The sequence below is a fragment of the Ceratotherium simum genome, chromosome 39, assembly GCF_057802395.1.
Source record: "Ceratotherium simum simum isolate JZ-2026a chromosome 39, ASM5780239v1, whole genome shotgun sequence".
NCBI classification, from domain to species: domain Eukaryota; kingdom Metazoa; phylum Chordata; class Mammalia; order Perissodactyla; family Rhinocerotidae; genus Ceratotherium; species Ceratotherium simum.
The window spans coordinates 12231166-12248768 of record NC_141938.1 but is presented as its reverse complement, the minus strand read 5'-3'; the positions used below and the strand labels follow the sequence as shown (position 1 = coordinate 12248768).

General features: G+C 55.9%; 1 protein-coding gene across 1 annotated transcript; it reads right to left on the bottom strand.

Annotated features, from left to right (window-relative positions):
- Positions 1 to 312: 312 nt before the first annotated feature.
- Positions 313 to 17472, bottom strand: LOC101396502 (3-galactosyl-N-acetylglucosaminide 4-alpha-L-fucosyltransferase FUT3). Its single transcript, XM_087425949.1, is given in 7 exon segments — positions 313 to 1470; positions 1931 to 1992; positions 6877 to 6960; positions 8837 to 9273; positions 9915 to 10029; positions 10649 to 10711; positions 17304 to 17472. Coding segments are annotated over 7 exon segments (2079 nt in total). The 3' UTR covers positions 313 to 321.
- Between the last annotated feature and the right edge of the window lie 131 nt (positions 17473 to 17603).

Below are 17603 nucleotides of genomic sequence, written 5' to 3'. Positions count from 1 at the left end.
GGTCCCAGGTAAGTGACATCTCCAGCAACCAAGGTCCCCAGCAGGTGAGATTCCCAGCAGGTGAGCCCTCAAACCCCCAGCAGGCGAGGTCCCCAGCAGGCGCGCTCCCCAGCAGGCGAGGTCCCCGCAGGCGCGCTCCCCGGCAGGTGCGCTCTCCGGCAGGTAGGCAGGCTCGCTCCCCGGCAGGTGAGGTCCCCGCGCTCCCCGGCAGGCGCGGTCCCCGGCAGGCGCGGTCCCCGGCAGGCGCGCTCCCCGGCAGGCGCGCTCCCCGGCAGGTGGGCAGGCGCGCTCCCCGGCAGGCGAGGTCCCCGTCCCGCCGGCTCAGGTGAACCAAGAGGCTATGCTGGGCACCGTCCGGTAGCCGGCCTCCTGCTGCAGCCGCCAGCAGGCCCTGCAGAACATGAGGGCCCAGCTGAAGGACCTGGGCCGCAGCGTCTCCCTCCAGCGGAAGTAACTCAGGTAGCGCGCGGGGTCCCTGTCCAGCGCCAGCAGGTACTGGGCCAGCTCCCTGGGGCTCTGGAAGTCGTCGACGTGGATGAAGGCGTCGGCGGGCAGGAACTGCTCGTAGTTGCTTCTGCTGGGGCCCAGCACCACGGGCACGGCCCGGGCCAGCAGCGCGTTTTTCCAGAGTTTCTCCGTGATGTAGTCGGGGTGCAGGGAGTTCTCGAACGCCAGGTAGAACTTGTAGCGGGCCAGCCGCTCCATCATTTGCCCCTTGGGCAGCGGCGTGTGGGAGCGCCCAAACACGTCCACCTTGAGATGTTCTCGCAGCATCTCATAGTATCGCACCCTGGCTGATTCCGTCCTCCAGTTGGACACCACCCAGGCCACCAGCTCGGTCTTGGCCGAGAGGTTGACGGGGGGGTCTTCAGGCTGGCCGGGCCACGGCTCGAGCCAGCCGTAGGGCACGAAGATGTCCGAGTCCCTGCGGTAGGAGATGGTGAGATTGAAGTAGCCGTCCAGGGCCTTCAGATTGAGGCAGTGGTCAGGTGGTTCCATGTTGAACCAGACCCAGCGCTGGCCCGGGGGCCGTGGGGAAGGAGGGAGCCGCGCCCGGGGCCTGGAGCTGATCTCTCGGTGATGCACGAGGACCGCGTCTGCCCGAGGGTACGCGCTGCGGTTCACGGTCAGCTGGCAGTCAGGGGTCCCCGGCCAGAGCTCTGAGCAGCGGGACAGAGCCACTGGGATGTTGAACGGCCACGTCCACAGCAGAAGGAGCAGGGGCGGGCGGGCGGGGGGCTCCGGGGTGGCCTGGCAGGGGTTCCCCTGGGAGGACTCACTGGGAGCTGCGCTGAGAGACTCCGCTGCGGTGGCCCTGGACTTCGGGGGCCATATGGGCTTGTCTTAGGACACATGCAGGTAAGAGAAGAAGCACAGAGCCAAAAGGATCTGCACCAACAGCCCAAGGAGGTGGTGGCGCCAGGAACACTGCATCTTGGCCCGGCCGAGTGCATCCAGGGGTGAGAGCAGCTGGGAGGCAGGGAGAGTGGAGACAGCATCATTGATAAGAGAAATAATAACCCACGCATGGGGGGCAAACATGGGTGACCCCGGTTAATATTCACGAGTCCTGAGGTGGGCGCCTGTTTTACAGATGAGAAAACTGAGGCCAAGTGACTCAGAGAAAGAAAACAGCACAGCTAGAAGTCCAACGTAGAGAGTTTGGCCCCAGAGTCCATGTTGTCCTAACCACTAGGCAACACGACCTCTCTACCTGGGGAGGGGTCCCCAGGGAAGGTGGGATAGGTCCCAGTGGCTCTCACGTCCCATCTTGGCCCTGCCCTTTCCCAGCTTGCCCGGACTCTGTCCCAGAAGACAGAGCTGGTTACAAGATGCTCCCAGTGCCCTGGAGCTGAGGCTTGAATCCAGGGCTTCATCTGCGAGGAGGGGTACAGTGGGGTGGGGTTTTGAAGGTTGTATAAGAGCTCACCAGGTAGAGGAGGAGTCGGGGGAAAGGGTGTTCCTGGCGGAGGGAACAGCCACTGCAAAGACCTGGAGGTGAAAGAGAGCCTGGCCGGTGTGTGGGAGAGCGAAGGAAGTGTTTAGGGATGCTGGTGTGAACTTGACTTTATATTTACTCAATTTCATGCAATAAGGGCTCAAAGACAGCCCCCAGGTCCCTCATGGTCTGACCGATTTCCCTCCATTTCCGGGTCCTTCCTGTCCCCGCAGGTCACCAAGTCCTCCCCGACCTCAACCACTGGGGCGGAAATCTAGGACCTCAGCTCTGCCCCCCTCCATGTTCTGCAGCCCTGAGGCTGCCCATTTTACAGATGGGTAAACTGAGGCTCAGAGAGACACATGTCTCTTGCCCAAGTGCACACAGCTGGAGCTATTATGATCCAAAGCCCAAACTCTCCCCTGTTGATGTAACCCCAAATTTCTCTCCCACTTTGCAGGTGGAACTCAGATCTCCAGCCTGGCACTGTCCAATAGAACTTTCCACAATCATGGAAATGTTCTCTGTCTGCACCATTTGATTCAGTCACCACTATGAAAGAGAATGTAAAATAGCACAATAATGTTTCTATTGATTACACACTGAAATAATACGAATTTGGATCTATTGGGTTAAAGAAGGTATATTATTAAAATTAGCTTCACCTGTGTCTTTGACATCTTTAAAAATATGGCTACTAGAAAAATATTAAGTACACACCATAGTGCATTATATTTCTGTTGGACAGCCTGTGCCTCTCTAGAATTTCTAAGAAAGAGAACTAGTGATGGGGCCAGCCCCATGGCATAGTGGTTAAGTTCACACGCTTTGCTTCGGCAGCCCGGGTTCGTGGGTACTGATCCCGGGTGAGGACCTACACCACTTGGCGGCCACACTGTGGCAGTGACCCACATATAAAATAGAGGAAGAATGGCACAGATGTCAGCTCAGGGCGAATCTTCCTCAGCACACACACACACAAAAAAAAAAAAACAAAAAAAAACCTTACCAAAAAAAAAAAAAAAAAAAAGAACTAGTGATAATGAATCATAATTAAAATGCACCGACCCTCTGGCCAGACAGATTGGCCCGAATGCCCACAGAGAGGCCTGCAAGGGCGTTTTGGACAAGCTAAATGTCTATCAATGTGTGACTGGTCAGATTAAGGTCCCTCCCTACAACAGAATACTACGCAACTGTGAAAAATGAATATAGCCACTGTGTTGGCACAGATCCACGGATCCAGGTTTTCTGGAAGCTGACACTTCCATATTTGGGAGCCTCTCCAAGTCCTGACTTAGATGCGGAAGCAAATCTTTTTTTCCTGTTTTTTTAAATTGTTTTATTGAGGTTGTATTGGTTTATAACATTGTGTAATTTCAGGTGTACGTTATTATATATCAGTTTATGTATAGACTGCATTGTGCTCACCAGCAATAGTCTAGTTTTTATTCGTCACCATACACATGTGCTCCTTTACTCCTTTTGCCCTCCCCCGACCCCCTTTCTCTCTGATAACCACCAGTCTGTTCTCTTTATCCACGTGTTTGTTTATAGATATGGAAGCAAATCTTTTCTGAGGGGGCCCTGAAGTTTAGGCTTCATCCCCTTCATGGTAAATTCACCTCTGCCTGAAATAACACAGTTTCTGGAATTAAGTAGTTTGGTCTAAACCTGGGCTGTCTGATATGGGAGCCGTTAGCCCCACGTAACTACTGATACTTGTCGTGTGGCTAATGGGACTGAAGTTGTAAATGTTATTAAATTTCAAATGTAAATGCAAAAACTGAACAGCGTAAAATTTTTTAAAAATGAAATATAACTTTACTGTTTGGGTAGGAACCTTTTTCACTCTAGCCATTGAAAATTTAGTGTCCAAATAGAGATGTGCTTACAGTATAAAATACACCACAGAATTCCAAGAATTCATATTAAAGAAAGAATGTAAAATATCTCATTAATAATTGTCTATATTGATTACATATTGAGATAATATTTTGGATGTATTGGGTGAGATAAACTGTATCGTTAAAATTAATTTTACTGGTATCTTTCTATTCTTTTTAATGTGGCAGCTAGAAAATTAGAAATGTGGCAGAAAACAGGTTGGCGGTTCCTCAAAAGGCTAAACCTAGAATTACCATCGGATCCAGCAATTCTGCTCCCCGGTGTCTACCCAGAGGGACTGAAAACAGGGACTTGAAAAGATACTTGTACATCCATGCTCCTAGCAGCATTATTCACAAAGCCAAAAATTGGAAACAACCCAAATGTCCATCGACAGAAGAATGGATAAACACAATGTGTCCATCCACACACTGGAATATTACTCAGCCATGAAAAGGAAGGAGATTCTGACACTTGCTCCAACGTGGATGGACCTTGAGGACATGACGTTCAGTGACATAAGCCAGACACAGAAGGACAGATACTGTGTGATCCCCTCACAGGAGGCCCCTAGAGGAGTCACATCCACAGAGACAGAAAGTGGACGGTGGGGCCAGGGGCTGGGGGAGGGGATGGGAGTCAGTGTTTCATGGGGACAGAATTTCAGTTTGGGAAGATGGAAAGTTCAGGAGATGGATGGTGGGGATGGTTGCACGACAATGTGAATGTGCTTCATGCCGCTGAGCTGTGCACTTAAAATGGTTAAGATGGTAAATTTTATGTCATATATATTTTGCCACAATTAAAAAAATAATGTGATAGAGAAAAAGCCAGTGAATTGTACACTTTAAGTGGGTGAATTGCACGGGATGTAAATTCTATCTCAAGGAAGCTGTTTATAAAAATGACCTTGGTGGCTGGCAGGCTCCTTCTATGGTGCAGAGCTGGCATGAGCCGCCGAGTGCAGAGTGGAGGACCTGGCAGGTGGCCTCGTGTGATGCACAGGGAGTGGGATGTGGAATTAGGTGTTCACACCAACGTTTCTGGAAAGAGACTCAAAAGACAGGCCTTCGGGACAGCCACATGCAAAAGAATGAGAATAGACCATTATCTTGCACCGTACACCAAAATTAACTCAAAATGGATTCAAGACTTGAATGTAAGGCCTGAAACCATAAATCTCTTAGAAGAAAACACAGGCAGTACACTCTTTGACATGGGTCTTAGCAGCATCTTTTTGAATACCAAGTCTACTCAGGCAAGGGAAACAAAAGAATAAAATAAACAAATGGGACTACATCAGACTAACGAGCTTCTGCATGGCAAAGGAAACCGGGAACAAAACGAAAAGACAACCCACCAACTGGGAGAAAAGATTTGCAAATCATATATCTGACAAGGGGTTAATTTCCAAAATATATAAAGAACTCACACAACTGACCAACAAAAGAATGAACAATCTGATCAAAAAATGGGCAGAGGCTATGAACAGACATTTTTCCAAAGAAGATATACAGACGGCCAACAGGCACATGAAAAGATGCTCGACATCACTAGTTATTAGGGAAATGCAAATCAAAGCTACAATGAGATATCACCTCACGCCCACCAGAATGGCTATAATTAAGCAGACAAGAAATAACGAGTGTTGGAGAGGATGTGGAGAGAAGGGAACTCTCATACACTGCTGGTGGGAGTGCAAACTGGTGCAGCCACTATGGAAAACAGTATGGAGATTCCCCCAAAAATTAAAAATAGAAATACCATGCGATCCAGCTAGTCCACTGCTGGACTTATCCAAAGAACGTGAAAACACTAATTCAAAAAGATATATGCACCCGTATGTTCACTGCAGCATTATTCACGAGAGCCAAGGTGTGGGAGCAACTCAAGTGCCCATCAAGGGACGAACGGATAGAGAAGATGTGGTACATATCCACAATGGAGTACTACTCAGCCAGAAAAAAAAAAGATGAAATTGTGCCATTTGTGACAACATGGATGGACCTTGAGAGTATTATGCTAAGTGAAATAAGCCAGATGCAGAAAGACAAACGGTATGATTTCACTCATATGTGGAAGATAAACAAACACATAGATACAGAGAACAGACTGGTGGTTACTAGAGGGGAAGGGGGTGGGGGGAGGACGAAAGGGGGAGAGGGGCACATGTGTATGGTGACGGATGGAAACTAGACTTTTGGTGGTGAACAGGATGCAATATACACAGAAACTGAAACATCATAACGTATGCTGGAAATTTACACAGTGTTACAAATCAGTGTGACCTCAATAAAATAATTAAAAAAAGAAACAAAAGACAGGCTTTCATGGAGGCAGCCCGAGGCACGAGCGGGAAAGAGACTGAACTTCGACCCCAAGCCACCTCGTGCCTTTGGGCTTCGGGTTCCTGCACAAAAGGTTAATAAATTAGTAGACGTAATTAAAATGAATATACTTTGTCTTGTTCCATACGGGCCCTGGCTTTATGGCAGCCTCTCCTAGGAGACATGAGCCCCTCGGCAGTGATGTTGAGGAGCACAGATTGGGGGGATGGGGAATGGGAGGCCAGGCCTGAGATCCCACCCAAGTTGAACCCAAGATCTTTTTTCCTAGAAAAGGATTGGAAAAACGTCACCGTGCTGGGGCACCACACAGATCAGAAAAATAAAAAACAAAAAAAGCCCCTTGTGCATCTCAGGTCTTTTCCCACCAGACGGGGTGGGGAGAGAAGCCAAAGTTGGGAGAATGAGGGACGGTAGGGTGGGTTTCTAACTCAGGCAGGGAGAGAGACAAACGCTCGGTTCCCCCTGGTTTGGCAAATTAGAATTTCCTGACCCCACTCCTCCTCTGGTCCGCCTGGTACCCAGAAAGACCCCTGCCTGTGACTGGGGGCTGCTGGCAGACTTCTAGTCTGTCCCACAAGCTGGTGGAGCCTCGGCTGTGTGTCCTGCGCCAGCCCCAGGTGCCACGATTCACGCAAACAGGATGGGGCAGGGGGAGAGGGAGGTGCAGCCCGGAGGGCGAACATTTGCCCCAAGAGGCCTTACCTGGGGACAGGGGCAGCGCGAAGCTGCCCGGAAGGTGGAGGACCGAGGCCCAGCTGGACTCCCAAGATGTGCACAAGGCCAGATCTGGGAGGAGAAGGAAGCGAGCCTAGAGGTGGAAACGGCTGGGACCAGTCCCCACCCCTGCCATCAGGTGACTGAGGGTGTCCTGTCCCAGGATCCCGGGCACTATCCCAAAGCAAACTCTGGGGCTCCCTTAATCTCTGCTGTAAGACCAGAGGGGGCGATGTAGGAAGTTGGGGACTGGAGGCACTGTCCTGGCCTCATCTTCAGCCCCGAGGCTGGCTTGGCCCTGGGCATACACTTGCCCATCCATAAAGCGAACAGGCTGACTGAAGTCGCTGTTTCTCAAATTGGGTTCCATGGGGCGGCAAGGGGCCCCAGGGGTTCCTTGGGGGGGTGGGGAGGGGCAGGTGGGCAGAATTTCAAGCTTCCCTCCTTTGCTTCCACCAGATCCCACCCCCATTTCTTGAGTACCTGCTACGTGCCAGGCCCCAGGGATAGTACAGGAAGCAAGTGAGATGGGCAACACATAAGGAAACTCATAAATGATCATAAGAGCATTATTTGCACAAAACTGAGGAAGGTGTGACCTGGTCTGGACTTCCTGGATGTGTGAGCTGTGAGCTAAGGCCCCAGAGGCGTTCTCCAAGGAAAAAGGACGAGGGGAGAGCTTTCCAGGCAGAGGGAACCATCTGTGCAAAGGCCCTGAGGCAGCGAGGAATGGAGGAATTGGAGGAAATGCAGTAAGGCTGGGTGTCCACGAGCAGGAGATAGGTCAGGACTGGTGCTGAGGCCAGGCCACATTGAGCCGCGTCTGGCGTGGTTAGTGATGGAGTCTTGAACACAAGGGCGATAGGGAGCCATGCGAGGCTTGCAGCAAAGCAGATGCCACGTCAACTCCTGTTTTGAGATGCTCTCTCAGGCCGCCACGTGGGGGACAGGCTACCGGGGGGCAGAAGAGGCAGGGAGACGGAGGAGAAGGAGGCTGCTGCAGGCAACCCAGAGCCCGAGGTGCAGACCTCAGCTATCACCGCTGCCCTCTTCCCAGACCAGAAATCATTTCCCCGAGGCCGCTTCCCACAGCCCGGAGTCCCACCATCTGGGCGTCCAGCTAGTTCCAGGCCGGCGAAGGTTCCAGGAGGCTGGGGGTCTCCCAGGGCAGGGCCTTTACAGAGGAGGCCGCCCCGAATCTCCTCATGGCTCACTCCCTGGCAGGTGGAACGATCTGGTGACTTGTTAAAATATAACTCGTGGAGCTGTCAATCTCAGTGTCACTGTGTCCAGGGCCCACGGCCAAGCCCTGATGGTCAAGCCTTCAGCCTTCCCACAGCCGCCCTGCTGACATGGAAATCAAGGTCCAGGGATGGGAAGTTCCTTGTCACACGTCACTTGGAATCTCAAGGTCACTGAGGAGTCTCCAGGCACACAAGCTGCTCTGCCAGGAACACCCTTTGCCTCCTGCCACCTTGTTAATCCCTAGTCATCCTTTAGGGCTCAATGTAGACACCTCCTCCAGGGAGCCTCCCCAGATGCCTCCCCTGCCCTCCCAGCTGGATCAGATCTCTTGTTTGGTTCCCACAGCTGCCTGTGTGTCCCCCATCAGAGCTCTGGTCACACTGTGTCGCTTCCCCCACTGGGCTGATGGCCCCATGAGCACAGAAAAGCTGGGAGAGCAAGAGAGTGGGGAAGAGAGAGTAAGAACTTGGGTTGTATTTCAAGGATTTAAAAACCCCAAAGCAGGTCTCTAGTGGAGGGCCACAGGGCTCTGCCTGTTCTACATTTGTGATCAAAGTTTGGCTGGCTGTGTCTGCAAGCGTGTTGGGCTGGGACCCTGGTCCTGCCTTTTACCCACTGAGGACCTGAGGCTAGTGGCTGCCCCTCTCGGAGCCTCAGTTTCCCCCCTCTATGACATTGGGCTTTATCTGCCCTGCGGCCGGACCAGGAAGGTTCCAGGAGGCCTCCGCCTGACAGCTCCTAAGGGGCAGGGACTGCAGCAAGAGGGCGGCCTCCGGGGCTGCCCCCTCCCCCTGCGTCTGGGCCCTCTGGTTCAGATCCACTCGTCCCCGTGTAGCCAGCTGGGCGCTGTCCACGGGGGATCCCCCCACACAACTGCGCCGCAGGACCCCCAGATGCCTGTGGTCCCCGGGGGCTCGAGCCACCCGTCCCCAGGTCATGGGCGTGGTGCGGGCTGGGGCAGGAGCAGCCGAGCCCCAGAGGGTTTCCATACCTCGGCCCCCCAGGGCAGCGGGAGGCTGGATGACCGGGCTGGCCTCAGGGATGGTGGCCCTGCGGTCAGTAACTGAGCCCTGACCCCGAGTGACCCCCGGCCCTGGCTGAGCCCCAGCCGCAGAGAAGGAGAAGTTGGCTATCGGGGTCCTGGGGGGCATTAGGGGCACAGTAACTCTGCCCCCCACCACATCTCTCCCTCCGAGTCCTGTCACCGCACAGGGACTGGCGATGAAGCTTGAGTGTTTAACAGGGCAAGGAACAGGGATTAAGGGGTCAGGTCACCTGCTCCCCACCCAGACCGCCCCACCTGGCACTGCGGTCAAGCCGGCTCCCATCCTGGCCCCGATGCCACTCCTGGCAGCCGCTGCGCTCCTGACCCCACCTGCACCCTGACCCCCCACGCCCTGTGCACTGGTTCCCTCCGCCCAGAACAGCCTCCCCCGCCCGTGACCTCTTGCTGCTCAGAGTGCCATCTCCCCCGGGAGGCCACCTGCCACACCGTCTCTCCCATCGTTTAGTTTTATGGCCTCAAACCACCTAGTCTGTCTACAATTTTATTTCAGAGCCTATTGACTCTGTCTGCGTCACACGGCTGGGAAGTGGGGATGGGGGTGTGGGTGGGGGTTTGGGATCTGACCCCAGGCTTCCTGGTCTTGGGATGTGCAGCTGGACCAACCGCCAGCCCCTGGGGTCCAGGCTTTGCGGGTCAGAAGACCACCCCCTGCCCAAAGCCAGAGGGAGCTGGTGGTCATCCTGAGTTTGCTGTGTGACCCGAGGGATTTCCTCACCCTCTCTGGGCGAGGCTTGCCCGGTGGATGCCAGGCAGGGCCTCCCTGGAAGGGAGCTGGGCCCAGAGCCCAGAGTGGGGGATCTGGGGGCCCCCTCCCTCAGGCTCAGGACGAGCTGGGACCAGCGTGCAGGGTGAGGGGGGCCACCTGCGCCCCCCAGCTAGAGTGTCTGCCTGCATTGGACCCCCCAGCGCCTCGCTCAGCCTGGGCTGGGTGGGTGATGGAGCTGCCAGCCTGCTGGAAATTTTATTCCTCCTGGGGCCTCAGGGTTGTGAGCCAAGGGACAGCTGGCGGCTCAGGAGGTGGGCAGGGGGCCGCTGGCCTTCAATGGGTGAGAAGGGAGCCACAGGTGCGATTTGGGGCACACGGCGAGGCAATGGGGGTGTGGGGATGGTGCTTGGGTACCGGGGGGGCAACCCAGCATCTCCCAATGTTGGCCCAGGAGGGTTCCCGTTCCCCTCTGAGCCTCAGAGAAACTTCCAGAAAGAGGGAGAAAAAGCGAGCTGTTCAGTTGTCAGGCGTCAGATCATTGGAGGCGGTGACCGCAGGGATGAGGGGTTCCGGCCCCACCCTACGAGATGGCATCGGCCTCCCAAGTCCCCTGGCCTAGAGCCAGCGGTGGGGAGAGGGGCCCCAGGTGTGTGGTGTGGGTGGCAGGTGAGCGATGGGCCTGGTGAGGCTGGCTCAGGCCCAGGGTCACTGGCGGGCCTTGCACAGGCCTCCCACACCCTCACCTGCTGGCGCCTCCTCCGTTCTTGGGCCCCAGTCAAAGGCATCACGGGATCCCCGAGCGTCCACTGTGCAGACAGGGAAACTGAGGCTCAGAGAGTGCCTGGAATTCATCCCCACCCCCAACTCAGTCTCCCTTGGCATTCTCCAGAGAGCAGCAATTTCCTCCACCCCCAGAATGTTCCGGAATGTTCCAGAAGTCCTCATTTAACATCAGAATCCACCTGCAGCCCCTGAGTGCTGGAGCTGGACTGGAACCTGGGGTCGTGTGTCTGACCTCAGAGCTCTTGACCATAAGAGCTTCGGGGAACTGACTCTGATCTCCGGCAGCTGTGTGACCATAAGTGAGTTACATGACTTCTCTGGGCCTTAGTCACCTTGTCTGCGAAACGGAGCCAACGCGGGCACCGAGGTGACCCAGGATGTCACGATCATCCTCTCACAACCCTGCAGGGTCTCTGCAGGACAGAATTGTGGGCAGGGGCTGGAAACACACAGGCCTGGGTCCCTGGGCCTCAGTTTCCCCCCCCCCCATGCTATTTTTAAGAACGCAGCCTCTCCCTGCCCTTCGTTGGGGGCTGCCTCATAGAGAGGGAGTCAAGGAAGCTCAAAGTGACAGAAACCTGGCATCCTCGCCCTGGCCGCCCCCAGGCTTCCTCCACCCCGGCCCCCTGGCACGTTGGGGTCTGCCCGGCCCTAGCACCTCGGGGTTATGTGGCTTAAATTTCAGCCGGTGGTGGGCGAGGAGGCGGGGGTCTGGACACGCTTCATCTTCCAATTTCTGGAAATAAAAGCTGTGGGGCCATCTATTGCCGAGTGGAAAAAAGCCCGTTGCAAAACCGTGTGCAAACATGACAATCGCGCCTACAGGTGCGTCCCGCGGCATTGCAGGGACTCGCGACCCGGGAACAAAAGGCCCTTTTTCTCCCCTGGAAAGGTTTTGTGGAGCCTGTACGTGGTGGTTTCCGCATCAGAAAAGCCAGGGGAGGTGTTTTGCAAGATTCGGAGAAGATGTGTTGGGACAGGGAAATAGAAGAGCGTGGATTTTTCGGGTTTGTTTTCAGAGGATGCTTTTCAGTTTTCTGAGACACCTGTCCCTCCGCTGGCCAAAAACAGAGCCAGGCATGCTGGCGCCCTGGGCCCTGGGCCCTGGGCCCGCGGGGAGCATATGGAGATGCCACGTGCGTGCGGAAGATGCGCCCGGAATTTGCATCCCCCATCCTCCGTTCCCATTGGCATTCTCCAGAGCGCAGCAATTTCCCCCTATCCAGGCTCTCAGAATGTTCCGGAAGTCCTCGTTTACAGTTGGAATCCACCTGCAGCCACTTGGGTCCTCGACCCAGCTGCAGCCTCTGGCCTCTCCCTCAGCCTGAAGGGTATCAGTGCTGGGGACTGACCTCGGAGCAAGGGTAGAGCTGGATGGGAGGATTTCAGGCCGCATCTCACATCTGCTCCAGACCCTGCTATGATCCCGTCCATCTCAGAGGCAAAGCCCAGGGGTCCTGCTGCATTGCCCCATGTGCCTCCTCCCTGTTCATACCCCAGGGCCTTTGCACATGCTCTTTCCTCTGCCTGGGACTCTCTCCCCTGATACCCACACGGCTCCTTCAACTCTCTTTCCCTCTCGAATCACTTTATATCAAGTTGCCCCCCACCCCGGCACTCTCCCTCCCTCTCCGGCGTTCTTTTCCTCCAGAGAGAACACTGCTGATTAACCAGATCACGCATTTGACTTATTTGCATCATTTCTTGCCTCTTGCTGTCCCCCCACCAGAATGTCAGCTCCTCGGGACAGCTTGGTCTGCTCCATTCCCCGCTGAGCCCCTAGCACCTTGAACACGGCCTGACCCGCTGAGGGGCTCAATAAACACACTTCGAACAAATGAATGAATGAACCAAGGAATGAATGAACAGCACTGAGCACGCTCAACAATTCTGTCTGTTTCTGGCTTGTCACTGCCTTCCCCCGAGACTGGGATCCCCGTGGGGACCCCAGTAGGACCTGTCAGGAAACAGACACTGAATAAATTACGGCATCGGCGCGTCCACTCAGACAGAGTCTGGAATCTGACTCAGAATTATCCACAGACTTTGGGGCAGGAGCGGCTCTCGTCCGTGCTCTTCCGGGCCCCCCACCCTGACCGCTCCTGCCCGTGGGCTGTCTCTGAGGGGCCCCAGGTGAGGTGGTCCCCACTCTGGGCGACGCGGGGTGGGGAGTGGGCCGGGTGGCGGGCGCAGGCAGGCGAGGAATGCTCGGCCGCCAGGAATGAATAAACAGGCTCTTGGATGTCAGAGGTTGGGGGGTGGGGGACGCTTTGAACCTCCTGCTTGGCTCAGGATGTCTGCACAAGGCAGGCGGCCAGGGGGTGTCATCAGGGCTAAAATTAGCCTCCGATTCCCGCTCAGCCCCTCCCTCTGGGGCCGGGAGGGAGCCCGGGGCCCCCGGCCATCACTTAAGTGAGTGCTACCTATGTGCCAGGCCAAACTTCTCGCATATGTGAATGCATTTAATCCTCTCAACAACCCCGACGGTCGGGTACTATTATTGTTAGTAGCATTAGCCCATTTTACAGGTGAGGAAACCGAGGCACAGAGACAACTGGCTCACAATCCCACACTCACCAGCTGCAGAGCCGGGATTCGAACCCAGATTCAAGGGCTATGCCCTCACCATCGGGGCCTTGCTGAGGGCCAGGGGAGATGAGAGACTCCACGCGGCGGGTACTTGCGGGAGGCAGGCACGGGCCCCTCCTTTCCTCTCCCCCAGGCCCTCTTGAGTCACAATTTCAGCATCCAAATGAAAACGTGTCCATTGCTTTTGGCAGAGAGATGCAACCTCAACCTCCCCATCAGACCTGGGCCCCCATCCTGGGCCCTCTGGGAGCCCCAAGGTCCAGCACCTAAGGGGGGGCCGCACCTGACAGAGGCCCCCCACATCCATGCAGCCAGGGTCCCTCTGATTGGTCAATACGGATCGGCATCCGGAATCCACCCACTACGCAGGCAGGACCACTGAGGCCGCCGTCCGTCCAGGCGGGCTTGGCTGATAAAATGCAGCTGAACGTGAACTTCAGCTCCACAATGAACCCTGTTTTACTAACACTCACTGGCTCCGATGGCCTTCCAGCAAGGTGGTTCCTGATGAGCTTCCCAGGGGCCGAGAGGAGGGCGGCGGGGCGCGACGGGGAGGGGGACCCCCTCTGTCCCCGCCCCCGCCCTCCGGGTCCTGCCTGCTGTGGCTCATTATTCATTTTTAATGGGGGTCATGGGGTGAAGTGTGGGCAGCGAACACCTGGGCCTGAGGTTCGCGCCACAGGCGGCCTCACTGACGGGGTCAGAGAGCGGGTGGGGGCGGGGAGGGGGTCCCGGTGCCCCAGGGGCTGGCCTGGGGCAGGAAGTGTCCAATTTGGGGCAGGGGCGGGAAGCAGACCCCCACTGCACCCCGCCATTTCCTTTCACATCGAGACAGGAGACCAGGACTGTATCTCTACGCCTGGACCCGTCCCCGCCTCCTCCTGGGCCCGGGACCCCAGCCGCAGGGGCTCTCTGCACGCCCAGCTTCCTCCTGCCCCAGGCTGCCCACATGCCAGGAGTTCACTGAATCCTCACAGCCACCCCAAGGAGGGGAAACTGAGGCCCAGACAAGGGGCTGACTGGCCACCAGTGGCAAGCTGGGGCCGGAACCCAGGACTCTGCCAGCCAGAGCAGTGCTCTCGGCCACGCCCCTTTCTTTCTGACCTCTGAGCCATCGTCTATGCTGTTCCTCTTGATGGGTGACTCTCTTTCCCTGCTATACACCCTCCGGCACCCCCTTCTCCAGGAAGCCTTCCTGGACACCCAGGCCGGGTCAGGTGCCTCCTCTGGGTCCCCCTCTGCCTGTGTAACCCCATTGTAACTGCCTGGTCACATGTCCATCTCCCCCACTGGACTTTGAGCCTTGGGGAGGAGAGTGGGTCTGTCTTGGTCACCACTGTGTCCCCAGCGGCCAGCACAGGGCCTGCGACACAGAAGGCGGAAGTGCTCCGGAGCCAGTCACAGGGCCCTGGCTCTACCCTCATTTGCTGTGTGACCCTGGGCAAGTAGCTATCCCTCTCTGAGCCTTGGTTTCCCCATCTGTAAAAACGGGGAATTCCTCACCTGAATTGCTCGGTGCGGTGGGGTCCCAGGTCCTCGGTCCACAGACACAGAAGGATTTGAGAGTGGACACACAGCAGAAGTTTTAACAGAGGAAGATTATGAGCAAAGCGAAAGGACACCCCCAAGGGGACGGGCGGGCAGGTGTGAGGGAGCTACTGCACCAAAGTTGCGGTGGTCGGTGGTTTTGGAAGGTCAGGTCCGGGGGTGGGTGAGGGGCTCAGAATGTGTGCCAATCGGGGCGTTGTCTCCCCCTCACATCGGGAGGGGGAGATCTTTTCCTTACATAGGCATCTGCGGAACTGTCATGGGGGTGATCCCCCACAGCGGGGTCAAAACCACAATACAAATGAGGATAGAATGAGGCGGGGGGCTGCCCTCCGTCAGGGTCGAGGGGAGCGCTGTACGTCTGAGGAGCTGCTGCCCGGATATTAGGATGCTGCCCCTGGTGGAGTGACCTTGCTCCCAGCTCATATCTAGCCTCCTGCCCATCTCATCCTCCCCTCAAGAGGTCTCAATGCCCTGAAACCCTTCAGCCGAATGGGACACGGAGCCTCTCTTTTAGCTACTTCCTGCTGAAAGGGGGCGACGTGCCAGGGTCTCGAGTATCCTCTTGGTCTGTCTGGGAGCAGGGCGGACCTAGAATTGGGTCTCCACCATAGATGGGGCTCTGTCCCGGGTCTCCCGGCAAAATCTTTGAGCAGCTGCATGCAGGGGTCTCCTGGAGAGGCACGCTATTGGAGAGAGGCGTATTTCACCATAGGGAGAGCAGCTGGCTGGACCAGCATTTGGAACTTCATGGCCTCTATGCGGGAAGAAATACACTTAGGACATTTAAAAGATCGGGTCCAAAGATAAGCAGTAGAATGCAAACTAATGGTCCTATGAGAGGGAGAAACCAGGCGAGGGGTGGAAGGACACCCCAGATCGCTGACCGTATCTGATTGGGGGCTGGTCCCTGATTATGCTATGGAGCCAGGATGCCTCTTCATAGATTGCTCGGATGTTGGTTTCAACCTGTCCTGAGTTATTGACGTCAGTGCAGCAGGTTTTGTTAATTACTGCGTAGCTGCCTCCCTGCTCAGCGAGGAGGTAACCTAACGCCCGTCTACTATCCATGACAACATGTGCTAAGGAGTCTAGGGACGCCTCGATGTTTTGCAGGGTTTGTCCTGTCTTTATAACCAGGTTTTCAAAGGCCCGGGTGAGGTTTCTTATAGTTGATTCTTGGTATATAAATCCGCCCCACGGAGCTGCCATACCCAGGGCAGCTCAGCTCTGGCCAGAAGTAGTCCAATTGCTGGTCCAGGTCTGGGTTTGGTATTGTCGGGGATAGTTATCCCCAGTCCCTGAGGACTCAGCCGGCCCACGGTGCACGGTCCCCTGAATTGGGTGTTATTCTCATCACATAGTAGACTCGCCACCGATCTGGAAGCTGCCCTGCCAGATGGTACATCTGTTCTGGGGCGGCTTATGTTGGTTTCCATCGTTCTATAGACGGGAGGCAGGACATCACTGGGTGGTATTTGGTCCGCAGGGCTTAGAGTTGTCAAAGGTTATCGGGAAGATAGTGGGCGGGGCCCGGAAACCATAGAGATTGAAGGTGAGATTGTAGCAACAGCTTGACCCCTGGCAGGTGCAGGAGATGAGGTGTTTCAGCAGACGAGCTGAAGGACTGCGCTTTGGGATGAGTAATTGTATGGGGGTCAAGTCAGTGCATGGGAAGTTCTGGGATGTTTCCTGGGACCATACCGCTAGCAGGGGTAGAACTTTCTGGGGATTCGACCCAGCAAGGTGTACGGGTTTGGGACAGTTGGGTGGAGAGGGACCACTGCCTCATTACTGCTCTAAGATCCTGTACCATCCGCCACCTTCCATCGGGTTTGGGGACTCCCATGATCGGGGTGTTATAGGGGGAGTGGCATGGGATTAGAATTTTTGCTTTTAGGAACTGGTCTGTGATTGATTGGAGTCCTTCCCGGGCTCTGGCCGTTTCAGGATAAGGCCGCCTATGGGGAAACTGGTAGGGTCTTTGAGGGAGATTTAGACTGGGGCGGCCTTGATGGCCAACCCTGGGGTCCCAGTCTCCCAAACGTCTGGATGTACCCTTTGGTAGATGGGGGAGGGCACATCACCCAGAGAGACTCCCCTCTCGGGCACAAACTAGCCAAAAAGATCCCTGGGGTCCCCGACAGGCGCACAGCTGCTCCGAGGCTCCTCAGGAAGTCCCGGCCCAATAAGGGGCTCGGTGACTCAGGGATAGGTAGGAAGCTGTGGCTAAGAAGTAGGTCACCCCAGGCACACAGCAGGGGCTCAGTAAAGAACCAAGATGTTGGGACACCATCTATCCCGATGATGGCAGAGGTTTTTTTAGTCAGGGAGTCCGGTGAATGTTGCAACACCGAGTATGAGGCTCCCACGTGTAACAGAAAGTCAACCACCCTGTTGGCCGCTCTCGTCTTGACCCGTGGCTCCGCTGTGGTGACAGGAAATGTGGCCGCAGGAGCCTGATGAAGCCCCGGGCACCCTCATTGGCGTGGCGCCACCATGGAGGGTCCATGTCCCCTCCTCCTCCGAGAACGGGGACAGTCCCTTCTCCGGTGGCCCATTTCTCCACAGCTGGGGCATGGGTTCCGCGGGGGTTGATCCCCTCGACGGCCCCGTCGCTCGGGGCACCTGCAGGCCCAAGGGCCATGCTCGCTGCACGGAAAGCAGGGGCCTCTCTGCGGGTGGGCTGGCCCACCAGGGGTTGTGACCGTGGAGCCTGGAGTCTATACTGCAGCGGCTGAAGGTTTGGCCTGTTGGGTTTTTGCCTCTTCCGCCAGG